We start from the raw sequence: 19,822 nt of genomic DNA on the forward strand, positions 1-19,822 counted from the left end.
GAAGAAAGAAAGAAAGAAAGAAAGGAAGAAAGAAAGAAAGAAAAACAAAATGGTGAAAAATGCTTAAAAGTATTCAACATCACTCATAAACAAACAAAAAATTAAAACAGTAAGATGTCACTTTTTCCACCCAACAGTTTTATCAATATTAAAAGCTGGTAATATCCTATGTTATTGGGAAGAGGGAAAACAGGCACGCTTCTAACTTTAGGATACTAACGAAATCCTAAATTAATATAAACAGCAGTTTGTCCATAGTACAAAAAATTCCTGGGGTGTGTATCTTTTTTATTTTAAACCAGAAATCTTATTTATGGGATTTAGTCTAAGAGGGGCAGATGTCCTCCTGACGCCCCCAGACCACTTTTCTCCTTCCTCCTCCAAGACCACAGCTCCCCCTAAGCACGCGCCCTCAGACAGACCACAGGCTCTCCTTCCTCAGCCAGGTCCTCCATCAGCTGCCCACACACCCCCTCCACCTGCCACACCGTCTTCCCCTCCATCTTGATTCTTGTCACTCAGTGGCTTCGGCATCTACGTAGATCAGCCTTCTAATGCCCTGGCCTACCAGAAACTTCATGTCCTCATTTCCCATCTTTTACTTCACCCTAGACACCCACTCTCCCAGTCCCACCTTCGTTTTGGTCACTGCCATCACCTGCTCCACCTTAAAGTCTCAATTTCAAGTATCTACCCTCAGAGTGAGGCCTCCCATTCCAGCCCGTTTACCCCTCCCCCACCACAGCTCCTCAAGCACCGGAACTTACTACTCCTTTACCATCTCCTCACAGCTCCCCACCGTTCTCGCACGTCTCTTATTTTTTTTTTTAAGATTTATTTATTTGACAGAGAGAGAGAGAGCACAAGCAGGCGGAGCAGCAGAGGGAGAGGGAGAAGGAGGCTCCCCGCTGAGTAGGGAGCCCGATATGGGACTTGATCCCAGGACCCCGGGATCATGTGCTGAGCCGAAGGCAGACGCTTCACTGACTGAACCACCTAGGCGCCCCTCACCCATCTCTTCTTGAGTTTAAACTCTCCGGTTTGTAGGACAGTCACTCCCTTACATGCACCCTCAACTCCCTCCCCCTGGCAAAGCCCACCCTGGTTACATCCAGCCCTCCACCTACCCCACGCCAGCCCTGGATCAGCAGAACAGGGCTGGGGAAGAATACCCAGAAGCCCTGAATGGTCTTACTGTAAACATGAAACTCAATTGCACTCCCTGACATTTCTCCAGTCAATTCTATCTTCCGTGCTTCTGGAAAACGGTCTATATTGATTCCTCTCTCCTCGAATCTCCAACAGCCTCTCTCCCCTTCTTATTCCTAACTGATAACCTTCGCCTCTTTTTTCACTGAGAAGACCATCACCAACAGGAGAGTTCTACCTAATCTCTGGGCCAGAGTCTACCCTACCTAAATCTGTATTCATATCTCAGAGTCAGCCTTCCAGCCTACCGAAATGAGCGATCTGAGCCTGAGCCTATGGAATACCACCCCCACTTCCCCACTCAAGGGCTTTGCTCTTGCAATGTTAGCCTCCCTCCCCTCTGCTGGATCCCTCCCACCAGCCTAGAAACATGTGCCTCCATCCAGAACATAAGCTCCACGAGGAAAGGAACAGATTTTACTTGCCTTCCCCTGAGGTAGCCCCAGTGTCTAGAAGGCGTATGTATGACACATAGTAGGCTCTAAATAAACGTGTTAAATGAATGAATAAATCAGACAAACAGGTAAAGATGCATATGGAAAGCTGTTCACAGAAGCGCATAGCAAAAAATTAGAAATAGCCTAAAAGGGCCACTGAGGAATTACAGTTCATCCATACGGGAGTCTTGGATGCAACTGTTCAGTTCTGTTTTGAGCAAGGGTTGGCAGATGATGACTCACGCCAAACCTGGCCAACTGTCTGCTTTGATATCACCCATGAGCTAAGAATGGCTCTTATGTTTTGAAATGGTTAAAAAAAAAAAAAATTACTTTATGACACATGAAATTATATGAGATTCAAACTTGTGTGTCCATGAACAGAATGAGGCTGGCCCACAGCCATGTCCATTCATTTATGTGGCATCTGTGGTTGTCTTTGTGCCACAAGGCAGAGCTGAGCTGAGTGGCTGCCATGGAAACCAAAGGGCCCACAAAGCCAAAAATATTTTTCATCTGGCCTTTTACAAAAAAAGTTTGCCAATACTTGGTTTAGAGTCACATTTACTGATATGGGAAAACTATCCATAATAGATAGCTAAATAAAAAGAGCAGGTTTTGAAACAGTATATGTAATATAATCCTTTTCCAAAAAAATTTGTACCTGAGAAAAATTTGTATGGGTAAAGAAATCTAAAGGGTGAGAAATAAGTATTATTGTCAATTATTACTTAACAAACACATAGAAGACTCTGCTACGTATTCTGGGTGGCACAAAATACACGATCACTGCAAGAGCCCGTAAGCCAGCAATCCAGGGAAGTATCCCTGTCCTTCCACTCATTCATTCACCCGTCACTCGACAAAGTCTGAAAACCTAGCACTGCCTGCCTCTGTGGTTGCAGCGTGAACAGGAAAGCACAGTCATAGGGCTCCTGGTCAAGGAACTACAACATCCCACCACCTCCTCATTCATCAGTCAACAGAGTTATTAAGGACACCATGTACCAGGCGCTGGCTAGATGCCACTACAAACGAGAGTCTCTGTGCTTCTGGGAGCCCGGGGCCGAGCAGGAGATCCAGGCTCTCAACAGCAGCATGCACTTCACAGGATAAAAGACGTAAAGCCCTTCACTGGCCACTCCCCCAGTCAGAGAAAAGAAAAGAAAAAGAAGTCTAGATGGACAGATACCAAAATGTAAAAATAGTACTTCTCTCTCTGGATGGAAGGAATATACCAGTTTACAAAGCATTTTCACACACTGCCATAGTTTCATTAAAATTTCATAAATATGTATTACCTCTGTAACTGGTCATAAAAAAACACAAATTCTATTTTGAGGGGACAGGGGCTGGGAGTGTAAATCTCAAACAAGCATCTGAAACTCAGGTCCACAGTTTAGGCGTGCACCATCATCAACGTAAGCAAATGACCATGGGTCGGGTCTGTAACCTGGACAGGCCTACCAGGGCCACATGTAAGACAATCTCCTAACTTCACTATGTCTTGATTATGTGAACTTAAGGAAAAGTCTATGAAAACTCCACGTTATATAAGAGTTACCAAAGCCATTCCATATATCACTGGCCAACGCTGAGTAGGCACTTCTCTTCCTCGTAAGACCTTAGGAAACTAGAGAAGCTGGTTTCGTACCTTTTGTACTTTTCAAGGAGATTCTTGGCTTGCTCTTCAGCAAACACAACCCCAGCTGGGCAGTCTGGGAAATCACTGGGGATGTCAGGTGACCTTTTATACTGTGAGTGCACCACAGACTCTTTTAACCCACCAACTCTTGCGCCTCGATAGATCTAAAAGAAATGTCAAAGATATCCTATTAACATACCAACTTACAATAAAATTAGTGCTTAAGGTTTGTATGGAGAAAATGGGAAACAACCTAAATGCCCATCAAAAAGAGAATGGGTAAGTGTGAGATAATCCTACAGTGGGTTATACAATAGCAAAAATGATGAAACAGAGCTTCACCCATCGACATGGAAAAATCTCAACGTTGAGTGAATATAGTAAGTTGCAAAAGCATATATATGGTGAGGTATGTAACATTTAAAAACACGTCGAATATAGTTATTTTATTTGGGAATACAAAGCATACTTGATAAAGCTATAAAAATAGACAAGGTCGTGACAAACACCAAAAATAGTAATAGTGATTCTTTTAGAAGGAGGATGGGAAATGGAACTGGAGAGAGAGAGTGCTTCCAATAAATGTCATGTTTTATTTCTTAAGCTGGATGGTGGGTGAAGGGTACACAGGTATTCATTATATCAGTATCTATACTTTTTTGTATGCTTGAAACAGCTCATAATTTAAAAATTAGAATTATTTAAAAATATTCCCATTCTTTTTATTATTATTATTAAGATTTTATTTATTTATTTGCAGAGAGAGAGAGCACAAGCAGGGGGAGCGGCAGAGGGAGAGGGAGAAGCCTAAGCCAAAGGCAGATGCTTAATCAACTAAGCCACCCAGATGCCCCTATTATTTTATATTAAGTAAGCTCTACACCCACCATGAGGCTTGAACTCACGACCCCCAGATCAAGAGATGCATGCCCTACCAACTGAGCCAGTCAGGAGCCCAAGAAATATTCCCATTCTTAAATGATTAACTGAATGTCTCTTGTACTAGGCATAATTGCTAAAATTAATTACCTATGTGAATTTAACAGTCTTACATGTCTTTTATACTCTCTAGTTCAAAGTAATATTTAAACTATCGAGAAGAAAAAAAACCACATTGGATTTTAATAAAATTTTTAGCTGCAGTTAATAGGAAAATACATGTTCAGCACTTAAAAAATAAAAAATGTATTCTATACATCTATAAAAATTAGAAAATTACAAAAACTGCTTTTAAACTATAACAAATTCTTTTGAGTAAAAAAAACACACACGTACACACATAACAAAAACTACCTCAATAGTAATTGCCATTACTATTCAAAAATCAGGACACTTTCAAAATCTCAAAAATTCACACTTATGTTGCCCCAACTCTTATTAATAACAACCTGGTTCTGGGGATGTTATGAAGTATCTTGTATCAGAATTACAGCTCTAGTGGTAGAAAAACAGCACTCGATTTCTAAGTCGGGGCACGAAGTCTGGAACTCTTTTGGCACTTGGAATGGACTAGGAATATATTTTACACAGTTACAGTGGGAATGGAAAAAGGAACTTACAAATGGAATCCAGAAAGCCATGCCCCAGCCCTTTGGGAGCAGGACGTCCCAGCCGCTTCCCCAGCCTCGTCGCTCATCACCCGTCACCTTTCCTGGCTGCTGAATCAGAAGGATAGGTATCCTGGATTCCTGGGGACCTAGAACAAGCTGTGACCCGGGCACCAGCAATTCACTTCTCTTCCGGTTTAAATCCTAAAGCGGAAGAAAATAATTCAAGACCAACAACCCTAATTTCCTGGGAGATTCTACTGGCTCTCCCAATAAGCAGCTTTAGAAAGTCAAATGCTCTTTCAAAAAACAAGAAAAAAATGTTCTCAATAAATAAATGGAAGCCATTTGAAATACATGGTATTCCTCCTATAATGATTTTCCTCTATATGATCGCTTTGGTAGAAAATGCCAAATTATCTTTTTTTTTTAAGATTTTATTTATTTATTTGATAGAGAGACAGCAAGAGAGGGAACACAAGCAGGGGGAGTGGGAGAGGGAGAAGCAGGCTTCCCGCGGAGCAGGGAGCCCGATGATGTGGGGCTCGATCCCAGGACCCTGGGATCATGACCTGAGGCGAAGGCAGATGCTTAACGACTGAGCCACCCAGGCGCTCCCCCCAAATTATCTTAAATTTGAGCTGCAATATACCAGATGATTCAAAGTTATATAATAATCTACATCCATTCTGCTAATCTCTTATGTCAGGATTAGTTTTATATTTTGATGTTCAGTCCCTACATTTACTTTGGTTAAGATCTGTTGTTAGGAGGTAAAAAAAAAAAGGTACAAACAATAAACAACTTCTCAAGGAAGGGCAAGTGGAAAACACTCTGGCTCTTGAGAAATTTTCTCACCAGGTCTTAAAGATTTAAAAGAGAAAATGCTATAAATTACTGTTATGAGGACTGTAGGGAGCAGTGAACAACAGCCTCTCGGACTTGTCTTGCCCACTGTAAAAAGAGATGAACGGGCAGGAGAGAAGCCTAGCACTCACAGGAGACACACACAAGAGACCGCCTCCACGCGGCCAAGTCGGCCTGCTACCTCACGGATGCTCCTCAAGCATGACCAAGTCCTGATTCTCCTTTTTCACCTCTCATTGAGTTTCCACTACCATCTCTACACAGTGATAATAACTCCAAAATATCCATCTCCTTAGCCCTGACTTTTCCTCCTGGGATCAAAACCTGTCTCCTGGGCATCTACTCTGGGGAAGTCCTGAGGACCTTCCAACCCAGTTTATCCAGGATTGAATTCATCTTTCCTACTGCATCCGCTCTCCTCGTGTGTTCCCCACCTAGCTGGGGGACTCACTCATTCACCTATTTACATATTTGCTCTTCATTCATTTACTCATCCATTCAAATATTTACTGAGTATATTTTATGTGACAAACACTCTTCTAGAACCTGGGAATACAACAGTGATAAATCAGGCTCTGGATCTCTTTTACCTGAGGTACCAAATCCAAGCTAGGCTGTTAGGAGCTAGTCTACAAGTCTCCTCCTTTCCCACTTCCCACCATCCAATCAACTATTGTGTCTTGTCAGATTTACCTTCAGGAGTATGTCTTCAACCCCAGGCCCTCCACTCCAGCCACACCGCCTCAACTCAGGTCCCCATCATGTCCTCAATTAAGGACTATTTCCAGGGTCTCTTTTAAGGCCATCCAACCACAAGTCCTCTCTCCAGCTCCTCCACCCCTCCCCCCATTCTTAGTCTAATCTACCTTCCACAGTGCTTCCAGAGTGAAATCTGATCATGTCATGGCCCAGCTTAAAACCTTCAATGGTGTGCTATGTCCTCTGCCCAAATCCTTAAAATGCCTCAAGGTCTCTTATGCTCTGGCCCCTATTTATTTCTTCATCTCCTGCCCCATCCTCAACTCCAAGCTACTGACCCACTTAGAGATTACTGAACACATCATCCTGGGCCCTTGGACATACTGGTCTCACTTCCAGCAACCCTTTTCTTTACTGCAGCCTTGGCTCCTGGCCCCCAAAAAGTCTGGTTTAATTCTGTCCACCCATTTAAGAGTCAGCCCAAATATCAGCTCCTCCATCCAGGAGGCTTTCCCCAATTTCCCTATTCTGGGCTTGGTACCCCTTCTCTGGACTTCCTTTGACCTGTACTTCCTCAAACATACCCTAGCCATCTATCCCATCATCTACTATGATCCCTGGTCCTCGTAGGAGCTCAATCATTGTGAAATTAAAGATAGAACATTGAAGGGAAAAAGAAAACAATAAAAGAAAAACATGTATTTAAACCATGGAATTATCATTTTAAGAAAAAGTCTTAGTAACTTTTTCTAGACATTCTTCTTCTCTAAGAACAGAAAAAAATCCTAAGTAAGGGATCAATAAATCGAAAATAAAAGGAAGTCTATGGGATTCTATAAAGGATGAAAACTTTTACAGCATCTAGAGTGAGGAATTTCACCCTTCTTCAGGACTTGACCAATAATCCTTACACCATTAGTTACCTGATCCGAGATTTTATTCTCTGTGACATTCTTACAGATAGCTTGGTTCCAAACAAAGCTATGCGCACAGTCCACAGGTACACCCTCCAGAAGCAGCTGTCTAACTTTCTCATCTAAGAGGAAAAAGAAAAAGCCTTCAAACTATATCCTTTAGATCAAGGAAGTCAAACTCTAAACATTGCCGGTTAACCTTCTGTTACAAGAAAATATTTTGTAGGTGCTCACTGAACTTCTCTCTAGAAGAATTTATTTGACTAGAAATTAAGCTACTCCTATAGTTGGTTTCATAATCTGCAAATGAGCAAAGGCTCCTAAACTTATTTTTTTGACATTTATTTTTAGTGTATAAGATATCAATATCACATTCAGCTGCATCTAAATAACTGCCTAATCCCACATTTAAGATAACCAAATTCTAGGAACCACTGAACGGGTGAACATTTTCTTTATAATGTGCTAGGACAGTACAAGCCATATTTTAACTACTGGTTTCAGGGCTCTTTATATCATTCCTGGCCCAACAGTTGTGAGCCAACAGATACCAGCTCTTTCTTCTGCTCTATTATTTCAAGTCTCTTATCATCCTTTTTCATTATTTATTCCTTCTGTAAAACATGTTTTTCTCATTCCTTTAGAATGAGCATATTTTCTGTGAAATATATTGTTTCGTCCCTTTAAACTGCACCATGCCAAAAAGTACCCTAGTGGGAAGAAAGGAGAAACTTTTTCAATTATAAACATATATATCGATAGAAGAGATTTCCTACATGAAGTCATTGAAACATCAGAGAGGGGAAAATCTTCCAACTCTATTTTTTGGACTGAAAAATTAAAAGAAAGAAAAAAGAAAGTCAGACAATTCATGTGTTTTGGCTAACGTCTAAACTGCCTACATTGAAAGGTCACACTCAAAGGCACATACCTGTGTGGGTCTGATGGCTGGAAAAAAAATAAGATGGAAGCGACTGGGCCTTAAGGTGACAGATTTTAGGGGAGAACAAAGATAGAGAATATTACATTGATGAAAAGATCTGAGATCAAAGCTACTTAAAGCAGAAACTGCTTCTAGGCCGCTGGTGTCCCTCACAGAGACAATAACCCACAGCATCTCGAGTACCAGGGCTGTGTTCTGTGAAAGCTCCCAGAGCCTGTCTAGGAGCCAACAGGCTCCGTTTCAAACAGCCTCTGTCCACCCACAATTGCTTTCCTGTGGAGAGCTGCCAACGATGTGAGTGACAGAACTGAAACTCTACAAAAGACAGGGCTGATACTGAGGATGTAAAGGCACAGAAAGACCACCTCATCTTCAAATATTCTAAAAAATAATAATAAATAAATAGATGAAACAACGTAAGTAGGACATCCAGACAATGGAATATCATTCGGGGTTAAAAAGAAATGAGCTACCAAGCCATGAAAAGACATGGAGAAGCCTTAAATGCTTATTACATAGTGAAAGAAGATAATCTGAAAAGGCTACATTTTGTATGAGTCCAATGAGATGACATTCTAGAAAACAAGACTATGAAGACAGTAAAAAGATCAATGGCTTGGGGTGGGGGGAGAGAGAGAGAGGGAGGGAGGAATAGGCAGAGCACAGATTTTTAGAGCAGTGAAACTATTTTATGATACTATGACGATGGCTTCATGTTGTTATAAATTTGTCAAATCCCACAGAATATAAAACGCCAAGAGTGAACCCTGATGGAAACTATGGACCTTGGGTGACAATGATGTCTCAGCGCAGCTTCATGGAGGCTGTGCATATGTGAGGGCAGGGGAACAGAGGAACTTTCTATTCCTTCCACTCAACTTTGCTGTGAACCTAAAACTGTTCTAAAATATAAAGTCTACTTAAAAGAGAATAGAGTATGTCTGAAGGCAAAGGGAAGAGGCCCTTTTAGGTCAAGAGTCTAGTACTGAGGAAAAAAGAATATTACCAGCTGAGTCAGCATGTACCTAAGTGGGCCTAGAATGACTATTGATTCTGAATGTAATTCTAAATCCTTGGCCCAAGACTCAAATAAAGCATATTTTCTTTCATACCCAGGCAAAGGCCTCTAATTAATTACACAACTGCAGAATAACTTAAAGGTTGAAGGAAATAGCTTTTTTTCTCCTTTCTTAAATGTATTTGAAGATGGCCAAATTTTAAATTACAACTTTCTTAAGTTTTCCTTAGGGAGGCAAAGGAAATTAAAGTTTTCCTCATTTGGGAATCAAATAAACCAAAGTTAGTCTTCAAATCCACTCTATTTTAAATTAAACATGCAGAACAGTTAAAGGGGACCAGCTGAAGCTATGAGGGCTTTTTTCCCAAGAGCACGAACAGAGAAGTCGGTACAAAATGACCAATAATTGGACACTTCACAGTCACCGCAGCTCAGTGCTCTCAAGGTGCCTAGGGTTTCACCTATCCCTCTAAAGGCAACTTGATTGATTCTTCCTGTGTTTTGGGTACACACTATCAAAGAGTACATAAAGGGAAAGATTATAAAGAGCCCATGAGCACATGTAAAGCATTCTCTAAAGTAAATTCATCTCTGGATGACAAAGACTAGTTAAAATAATCTATCAGAGCAAATCAGCAGATGCTAAGGAGAATACATCCTAAAATAACAGTACAACAGGAATTATATTTTAAAATCTCACATGGAAAACCAGTTACTTACATAGTGAAATGCTGTTGTTAAGTTGAAAAGATTTGCAAAAAAAAATTATTAATATTCAAATCAAAATCAAGGATCAAATGATCAAGTAAACTTTTTCAAAGCATCTAAAAATATGCATCCTTAGTTCAAGTTCTTCACTGAAAGACTACTTCCTTCTCTACAGTCTTGCTATTCTACTCCCAATACTTCTGACACTCAAATGTGCAGCCATTTTCCCCAGGGCAAGCAGTCCTGCAACACCAGCTGGGTGTCCTACAATTCACATCGATTCTGACACTAACCTACCTGGAGATGGGTGTCAGATCCCACAGGTTAAGGGCTCAGTCCCACAAGACTGCCCCTTTTTGGATGCCAGCTGGAAGTCCCTGGTCTCCTATACTTCTGAGCAGATGGCTAGAAATTGGTCTCACCTATGACCCCCTCCTCAAATGCAGTAATTTGCTAGAATGGCTCCCAGAACTCAAGAAAACAGTTTACTTACTCCATTACTGTTTTTTCTTTCTTTTTTTTTTTAAATGAAAAGATCTAACTCAGAAAGAGCCAGATGGAAGAGATGCACAGGGTAAGGTATGAGGGAATGAGGTCCTGGCCCTCTTCGGACTCACCACCCTCCCAACGCCTCCAAGTGTTCAGCAAACTGGAAGTTCTCTGAACCCCAACTGTGTAAGATTTTTACAGAGGCATAATCAAGTAGGCATGATTGATTAAATCATTGCCCGTTGACAATCAAACTCAAGCTCTCGCCCCTGTCCCCCCTCCCAGAAGCAGGTCTGGGTGGGGCAGGGGTAGAAGTGGCCGAGAAGTTCCAACCCTCTAACCTTGTGGTTGGTGTGGTTGATTCCCCCGGTTACCAGCCCACCATCCCTAGAGACTTTCCACCTCATTAACATAAAAGTTGTGACTGAAGGGGGCTTTAATGAATAAGAAAAGATGCTCCTTTAGCTTTTCAGGCTTTAAGGCTGTTATCACTTAGGGAATTATAAGGATTTTAGGAGCTATATGCCAGGAAAGGGGCAGCTGCACAATGACCTAAATATGTATTTCTTATTATATCGCAATATCACAGTCATATACTCCCTTTCTTCAGAATCCTCTCATTCCCAGTACACATAAGATGGTTTGTTCTCTAAATCAGGCAAACCCTTCTTTACAGTTTAAGTAGCACCAAAATTGGTATGTTTTGTCCAAGTCAAAATAGGCAGAGGATGACTTCAGATATAGAAAGAGAAACTGGAAGTACATCAGAGAATTAAGTTTTCGATCATCATGACGTTGAGATTCTTCCAAGGATTAATCTTTTATTAACTAACTGACACAGCTCATCAAAGTATATTTCTAACTTAAGTTTTAAATTATCATCCTAGATGATATGTTACATTTGTTAGGAATATTGGTATAATTCTAACTCCTCAAAAAGTTTACTTCTTTATGTAGCTCATGTACCAATACTTCTTCAATGAAATTACCTAAAACAGGTTTTAATAAAATACCACAAGGACTACCAAGATGGTAGGCTTTTATAGAAATTAAATCATGTGTTTCAAGGTAGACTTTAATTTTCCCGGGACTGATTCATATTAAGATAAAAGCCTTAAAAAGGATTTAATACATAACTGCCTCATTCCAAAAAAGGATTTGAAGCAGCGAGGGAAAGTAAGTGGAGTTTCAACTACAGCTTTAAGGCAATTATGACAGTCAACGTTTAATGCTTAGTCGACACTGCAACTTTTAGGGTTGCACCAATAATGCCATTAAAAAAGAAAAGAGGCAACAACTCATTGAGTAATGTCTGAAGCTCCATAATTAACTAACCTGCCTACAGATCTTCAAACTCCTCTCTCTCTTCCAATCCACCTTTCATGTAAGGTTCTGACAGACTAATAATAAGCTATTAACTACATGTGGATGTTAAAAAAAAAAAAACTGAAGTTATTACTACACATACCTGTATTTTTCATCTCAAAATCCAGAAGGTAATTTTAATGATTCTTCCAATTAATAGTGTTTAAATGACAGTAAATATAATGCGATATTATCACCACTGTTGCAAATCCCAGATCAGACTAAAATTTTAGCCGGCTCCTATGCCACCCGTGCCCAACAACCTCCCACAGGCCACTCTACTGAGTCTAAACCAAAACATCTTACCCTTCAGCACCTGGGATGGCCTTGCCAGGATTCGAACCTGGATCATCTGTATGGTCAGACAGAGGCTTCCAATGAGCACAAGACCAACTGCGGGTGCAGATCCCTTCCTCACAATTAAAATTCTGAAATGCCAGGCATTTTCAGAGACCCCAGTTTGCAGAAAGACAGGTTTTACCAGATACTAAAAAAAAGAACTCAGGGAAAAAAAATGAACATAAGGATCAGGCTACATGTCTCCTAGCTAAAAGATACTTCCATACACACCATCTCCTTTGGTCATAATCACCGTGAAAGGGAGGGAGGTAAAGATCACCCTAACTTTTTACAAATGAAGTTAATGCAGAGGTGTGAGAACTCTTCTCATGGGACTAAACTACTCAAAATGGTAAGGAAAACCAGGGATGTTCTAGAAACTTTACCTTGGCATTTTTCTGGATTGGGCAAAACTTTGGACCTCTTTTGAGGCAAATTTATTCGAGGATCCCCAACTGTCAGTCCCAAAACAGTACCGGCCGGAATTTCTGCTGGTGATGTTATTCCTTTAACAAAAACAAAAACAAAAAACCAAGCTTTTACATCATTCACAATATATATATATTTGCTTGTATCTTCAAATTTTTTAATAAAGATTTCTTCTTGGGCTAACTATTAAAAAACATACATTCTTCTGTCCCATTAATACTTTTAGAGAGTAAATTAACATTCGTAAACCGTAACGTTTCTTACCAAAAACATTAACATAATAGATTATTTTACAACACGAACATGTATATTTCCATCAGTGATAACTACAGTAGCTTCACACACAAGCTTCATTGTGTACAACTAAGTATAGACCTTAGTTTAGTACCTGGTCTACGTGTTTACCTATCATATCAGAATGCCAGTTATTCGGAATGCTAACAGAAACTCAAACAGAGCTTCCTATGTGCACTGAGTCAGGCACCTCTCTTCCGTGTTCTCTTGCCGTAATACGACAAGGAGTTACAAGTTAAAAAGCACTGCTCCGTGTAGTTAGCCCAACTGTAGAACACTCTTGTAGCCCACTTCCCACTCCGCCCTTCTTCCCCAAGCCACCCAGTCAGTATTCCCTCTGAATACCTCCCAACAACTCAAAAATGGCTTCTTGTCTGTGATGAAGGGAAACGCTATCAGGATTCTTACAGGTTTCAGTCCACCAGTGGTGAGGCGCCTTCTCTGTGTCCTCTCCCTCCTGAAAAATAACAACTCCTATTCACCAGACAAATAATGAATCAGACCTGATCATTTTGTTGTGGTTGACAGATGTGGGCAACTGCCACCATATTTAACGCAATAATTCACACCAGCCTAACTACTCTTCTAACTAGAGAAAACGACATACACTCCTCTCGAGATTTCACACACTAAACCCACAGCCCTGGTTTTCAGAGAGGCCCCTGCGTTCTTCTCTCCGCACTCTCCTGACAAGAGGACTGCTCCTCGCTCCTCTCCCACTACTGCCAAGTGCATACCAATTTAAGCGGTAACACCTTCCCCGCCCATGAAAAACCAAACCTATGCTGTTTGAAGCAATCTGCGGCAAACGGGTATCTTACAATTACATTATTCCTAGAAACTTCAAATAAGATAAACAAATATTTTACTTATATTTTTCCCAGACAGAACCAGGAATTGAGCAAGGTTTCAAAAAGCACCTCAGGGGCGCCTGGCTGGCTCAGTCGGAAGAGCGTGCGACTCTTGATCTCAGGGTCATGAGTTCGAGCCCCATGTTGGGTATAGAGATTATTTAAATGAATAAAAAAATTAAAACTTAAAACAAAACAAAGACAAAAAAAGCACCTCAGCAGCAGGTGCACACCAAGAAAGAGAACCTACCACCATGATTCATAGTGACGTTCACTGAAGGAGGACGTGCTCCTACAGATTCTACGAAGCAACCTGTTAACATACGGCCGATTCACCTCACAGAAACTCAGGCAGTATAGCTTGTTGGTTTAAAGTACAGGCTCTGGAACCAAACTTCTTCGGTTCAAATCCTCCCTGAGCAACTGATTAGCTAGAGTGGAGCCCCTACCCTGTGCCAAGCACTGGGGACAGAGTCCTTGCCGTCACCAAGGTCAATGTGAACATCGCATAAGTACACAAGCGAATCTAGACATATAAACTGAGGAAATATGCAAAATGCAATGAAATATAATACAATTTATATCATTTAACTTGGGGGTCAGGAAGGGATTCCAGAGGGAAATGATAGAGAGGCTGAAATCTGAAGAATAAGGAAGGTTTAGCGAAGCAGAGAGGGGGTGGGGGCAGAAAGTTCAGCCAGGCAGAGAAAAAGCAGGTGTGAAGGCTTTAAGGGAGCGGAGACCTGACATATTCTAGGACCTGAGAGGCCAGCACGGCTGAGCAGCAGATGTGGAGAGACCGACCAGACAGGCAGGAAGGCACAAGAGAATGCAGTCATGTGAAGGGCTGTGGATTTCACCACAAACACAGTAAGAAGCTATTCAAAAGCTTTCAATCGGGGAAATGACATGATGTGAATCAATTGTTAAAAGATCATTCTGTTTCCTGCGTGGAGGATGGAGTGAAAAGAAGGAAGAGCAGAGGAAGTGAGGAAGCTGCTTCAGTGTGCAGGCAAGAGACACAGTGGCTGAGGCCGGTGTGGAAGCAACAGAGAGGGAGACAGAAGTAGCCTTTGATTTTTAAAGTATCTTTCTTCTAACAGCTCAAAATCTGTTCCGACCTAACATCTTATTTGACCCTGTCAAATCTGTGAGAGGCACCGGCTCGGAAGGGTTAGTTGCACTAACCTGGGAAACAAACCGAATCTGAACCCGGAGTGTCTGATTCCTAACCTCGTCGCTCCTCTCTAGACCTGTGTGGTCAACTTGGTAGCCAATGGCCACAGAGAGCTATTTCTATTTAATTTCTAGTTAATTAAAATTAAATGAAGGTACAAATTCAGTTCCTCAGTCACACTAGCCACATTTCAAGTGCGCAAGAGCTACGTGTGGCTAATGGCTACCGTACTCGGCGCCACAGAAGAATATCATCCTTGCAGAAAGTTGGACAGTGCCACACCAGACACATTGCTCTTAACCTTTTAGGGATCACAGACCCTTAAAACTAGCCCCAGAGAACCTCGTACACTGCTGGAGGGAATGCAAGCTGGTGCAGCCACTCTGGAAAACAGTATGGAGGTTCCCCATAAAGTTAAAAATAGAGTTACCCTACGACCCAGCAATTGCTCTACTAGTTATTTATCCAAAGGATGCAAACATAGTGATCCAAAGGGGCGCCTGCACCCCAATGTTTATAACAGCAATGTTCACAATAGCCAAACTATGGAAAGAGCCCAGATGTCCATCGACAGATGAATAAAGACGATGTAGTATATATATACACTGGAATATTACTCAGCCACCAAAAAAAAGAAATGTTGGCACTTGTAACGATGTGGATAGAGCTAGAGTGTATTATGTTAAGTGACATCAGTCAGTCAGAGAAAAACAAATACCATATGATTTCACTCATATGCGGAATTTAAGAAACAAAACAGAGGATCATAGGGGAAGGATGGGAAAAATAAAACAAGACAAAATCAGAGAGGGAGACAAACTGTAAGAGACTCTTAACCATAGGAAACAAACTGAGGGTTGCTGGAGGGGAGGAGAGTGGGGGGTTGGGGTAAGTGGGTGATGGGCATTAAGGAGGGCACGTGACGTAATGAGCACTGGGTGTTATATACAACTGAACTCTACCTCTGAAACTAATAATACACTATATGTTAATGAATTTAAATGAAACTAAACTAAAAAAAAAAAAAAAAACTAGCCCCAGAAAATATGCACCAAACAAGTACAAACAAAAAACAGCACACACTTTCAGTAATTTTAAGGGCTCTGTTACCCACAAAACACAAAACTCACAAACTACAAGGGTAGTCTGCATTTAAATAAGAACAAGTCAGTTTACTTATTAGATTCGCTGAGATCTGTGCTCCTAGAAGTGAAAGATGATGACATATTTGATAATAAGCAGAGGTAGAGAAATAAACATTTATAGACCATGGTCCCAAATGCTACTGAAGTATATTAGGTTTCACAAATTTGCTAAGAAGGACACGAGTGGAATAAAGCACCACAGTCACACTGACTCTTACGGTCTGGACAGAAGCAGCTTTTAGTGCCTCAGTCAGGATGGAGTGGGAAAGGGGACCGATCAACCGGAGCCTGTTCATCTCCATCGTCAAATCACTGAAAGAGAGAAAAGGTCTTAAGATGGAAACTTCCATCATGTACAGCGTCTGAGCCACTGGTGAAAACAGAGCAAGTCTTCACTAAAACTGTTCAGTGGGTTCAGAGCAAATTCAGCCTGTACCTGATTATAATGCCTGTGGCTGGAGAGATCCAAGAAGATGGTTGACATGGATCTCTAGTTCCGTCACCGATGACTTTTTTGACGGGTTTAGCATTTTCTCCATCATCTTTCCGTTTTCTTTTCTTGCCAATTTTTTCATCAGGCAGTACAGTTTGGCTTTTCTCTTCGGATGTTGTCGGCAGGAGGCTGGGGATGCAGACGGCTGATTTGATGGGTTCCACACACTGGCATGCGGCTTTGAGTTCCTCTAAAATATCCTAAGGAAATATTGAAACACTTCAGGTGGTTTAGTTCATGTTATTTTTAACTCCCTTTAAAAAATTTACATCTTTATCTCCAAATTAAATGAAATTCATGATTATCAAAAAGCTTTCTGGCGCTTCTAAACAGTGCACGGCATTTGAAACAAAAAAACTCCTAAGTGTCAGGGGCGGCCTGGGTGGCTCAGTCGGTTAAGCATCTACCTTTGGCTCGGGTCATGATCCCAGGGTCCTGGGACTGAGTCTCGCATCAGGCTCCTTGCTCAGCAGGGAGCCTGCTTCTCCCTCTACCTGCTGCTCCCTCTGCTTATGCTTTCTCTCTCCCTCTCTCTGACAAATTAAAAAAAAAAAAAAAAAAAAAAACTTAAATAAATAAATAAAATAAAATCTTAAAAAAAAACTCCGTTTACGAAGATTAATGAAGACAAAGATTAATGAAAACAATGCGACTACTCTGAACAATTAACATTTTTTTGAAAATGAGATTAAAGAGAAAATTTACAGCCTACCATAAAAAAGCAGTGAATAGACCAAAAAAATAAATAAATAAATGAATAAGAGAGATTAAAAATCATCAGAATTACTCGAAATAGCTTCTCATCATCAAAGAGGCTCTGACAAGCACCTAGATACCAGTGAATTCAGGTCTCGTAGGAGCATTAGACCAAATGCAGCATTTCAAGCCACTGCATAATATGGTGGGTTTTCATCTCTACTTTCACTATGGCTTACTAAAAAGTGAAAGGTCAAGATTTGCTTCATTTCATATTCACATAACATTCTTCCCTATGTTCAAATACCAAGCTATCAGCCCAACTCTCATACTATTTAAATTTCCAAAGCATTGATTTCAATGGTAATTAAGAATGCAGTAACAGAGTCTCTAGGAAATAATCTCAAGGATTATACCTGTTTAAGCGTTGGATGAAGCCAGATCCACAACTGCCTGCTCTCAGAAGTGTGACCGGGGGTCCTCTCACACTTCCAAATAAATGTGACAGGCCCCAACATCTCTCGAGGGTATTTGTTTGCCCGATAAAGCAGGACGCTACCTTGGCGCTTCCCAGACAGGCAGTGAACTGCCGCGAAAGTCAGTCCTGACATAAACAAAGACAAAATGCCATGATCTCCAGTGCTGAGATGGCAGTGTCATCTCCCGATCGCCCTACTGTTACTTGTTGTCTATCTCCATGAGGGATGAGGTGCTGGTTTTGATCACTGCACAGATCAAAGCCTGGCACACAGTAAGTTCTCAATCAACAGTGAATGAATGATTTAATGAGGTTTGAGTTTCTGCCCGACTGAACTCACTCCACCAGAACAATGGCTCTCTCACTTTACACGTGACAAGGTTAGAAATGATTTGAAACCACCCTACCTTCCCTAACATTAACACACTCCCTAGGAACAAGGACTGTCTCACGCATTTTGAGATATGTTTGAATTCCCAAATGCTTACTTGCTCGTGACATGAATAAATATGCAAAGACTAAAATAGCGCTCAGCTTTGAAACAGCTTTACCTGCATCTACGCTACACATCGGAGAAAGTGCCTTCAGTATTTCTTCCTCTTTGCCCTTCAACTCCAAACAACAGTAGTAGGATAAATCCTGCACAGAGGGAGAGACATAATTAAATACTTAGGAAGTGACATGGGGGAAAACTGTGAGCAGCCAAAAGCCACATCAGGAAAACTTCTACAGGTCCATGACACAGACCACATTGCTAAAGCTATCATTTCATAAGTCAAAATCTGAAGCCTGTCTATTCCTAGGACATTAGCAAATGTTCTTAAACCAATTGAAAGCAAAATCAAAATGAATTTTCATTTAAAATGTTAAGTTATGGTGTCCTTTTCAGAAAGAAAATCTGTGGGTACACCTGGCTGGCTCAGTCAGAGTTTGCTGGAAGCAACCCAAATGTCCATTGTTGGATAAACAGATAAACCAGATGCGGTATCACACACAATGGAGTACTACTACTCAGCGTCGAAAATGAGGGAATTCCAACACACGATACAACATGGCTGAACCTTGAAGACATTATGTTAAGTGAAATAAGCCAGTCTCAAAAGGATAAATATTGTGATTCTACTTACATGAGGCATCTAGAATGATCAAATTCCTAGAGACAGAAAATAGAATGGTGGCGGCTGGAAGCAAGAGGGTGGGCAATGGGGAGTTATTGTTTAATGGGGGGAGTTTCAGCTTGGGAAGATGAAAAAGGTCCGGAGATGGACGGTGATCATAGTTACACAACAACGTGACTACAGTTAATGCCACAGAACTGTGCACCTCAAAATAATTAAAGGGGGTGCCTGGCTAGCTCACTCCATAGAGCACGCAACTCTTGATCTCAGGGTTTTAAGTTCGAGCCCCACGCTGGGTGTAGAGATTACTTAAAAATAAAATCTTAAGGGGCGGCTGGGTGGCTCAGTCGGTTAAGCGTCTGCCTTCGGCTCAGGTCATGATCCCAGGGTCCTGGGATCGAGCCCCACGTCGGGCTCCCTGCTCAGTGGAGAGTCTGCTTCTCCCTCTCTCTCTGCCTACTTGTGCTCTCTATCTCTCTGTCCAATAAATAAATAAAATGTTTAAAAAAATAAATAAAATAAAATCTTAAAAAAAAAATAATTAAAGTGGTATAATTTGATGTTATGTATATTTTACCACAATTTTTTTTAAAGGTTCTTATATTGATTATTCTGCTACAATTGCTCTCAAGATCTTGATATCAGACAATCTTAATATCAATGGCTTTCAAAACGTGGCCAAGGCTTCCAGTTAAGGAATGAAGAGGTCATGGGGATAAGGCACAGCATAAGGAACACAGTCAATGATACTGTAATAGCACTGTGTGGTGACACATGGTAGCACAGCGTAACACAGAAGTTGAATCACTATGCTGTACACCTGTGACTAACATAACATTATGTGCCAACTATACTCAGATAAAAAAGTTAAAAAAAAAAAATCTGGCCAAGGTCATCCTGCCATCCAGACAGACCCTGTGCAAAGAGCAAATTTCTAAGTGTGTACTGGAAGAGAGAAAGC

The 19,822-nt window shown here is 41.1% G+C and overlaps 1 protein-coding gene across 5 annotated transcripts in view; it reads right to left on the bottom strand.

Moving 5' to 3' along the window:
* POP1 (POP1 ribonuclease P/MRP subunit) overlaps nt 1–19,822 on the bottom strand; it is a 36,139-nt gene that overhangs the window by 4,761 nt on the left and 11,556 nt on the right. For 4 of the 5 annotated variants that reach the window (XM_078072189.1, XM_036086498.2, XM_036086502.2 and 1 more), the window contains exons 6-14: nt 18,295–18,382; nt 17,682–17,869; nt 16,513–16,769; nt 16,289–16,388; nt 13,249–13,360; nt 12,567–12,686; nt 7,328–7,440; nt 4,851–5,042; nt 3,301–3,455 (exon numbers count right to left, since the gene is read on the bottom strand). In XM_078072189.1, coding sequence (XP_077928315.1) covers nt 3,301–3,455; nt 4,851–5,042; nt 7,328–7,440; nt 12,567–12,686; nt 13,249–13,360; nt 16,289–16,388; nt 16,513–16,769; nt 17,682–17,869; nt 18,295–18,382 — 1,325 coding nt within the window. The remainder of the gene's footprint in view (nt 1–3,300; nt 3,456–4,850; nt 5,043–7,327; nt 7,441–12,566; nt 12,687–13,248; nt 13,361–16,288; nt 16,389–16,512; nt 16,770–17,681; nt 17,870–18,294; nt 18,383–19,822) is intronic. The other variant, XM_036086499.2, reaches the window with a different exon arrangement.

This window comes from Halichoerus grypus, chromosome 5 (genome assembly GCF_964656455.1).
Source record: "Halichoerus grypus chromosome 5, mHalGry1.hap1.1, whole genome shotgun sequence".
NCBI lineage: Eukaryota > Metazoa > Chordata > Mammalia > Carnivora > Phocidae > Halichoerus > Halichoerus grypus.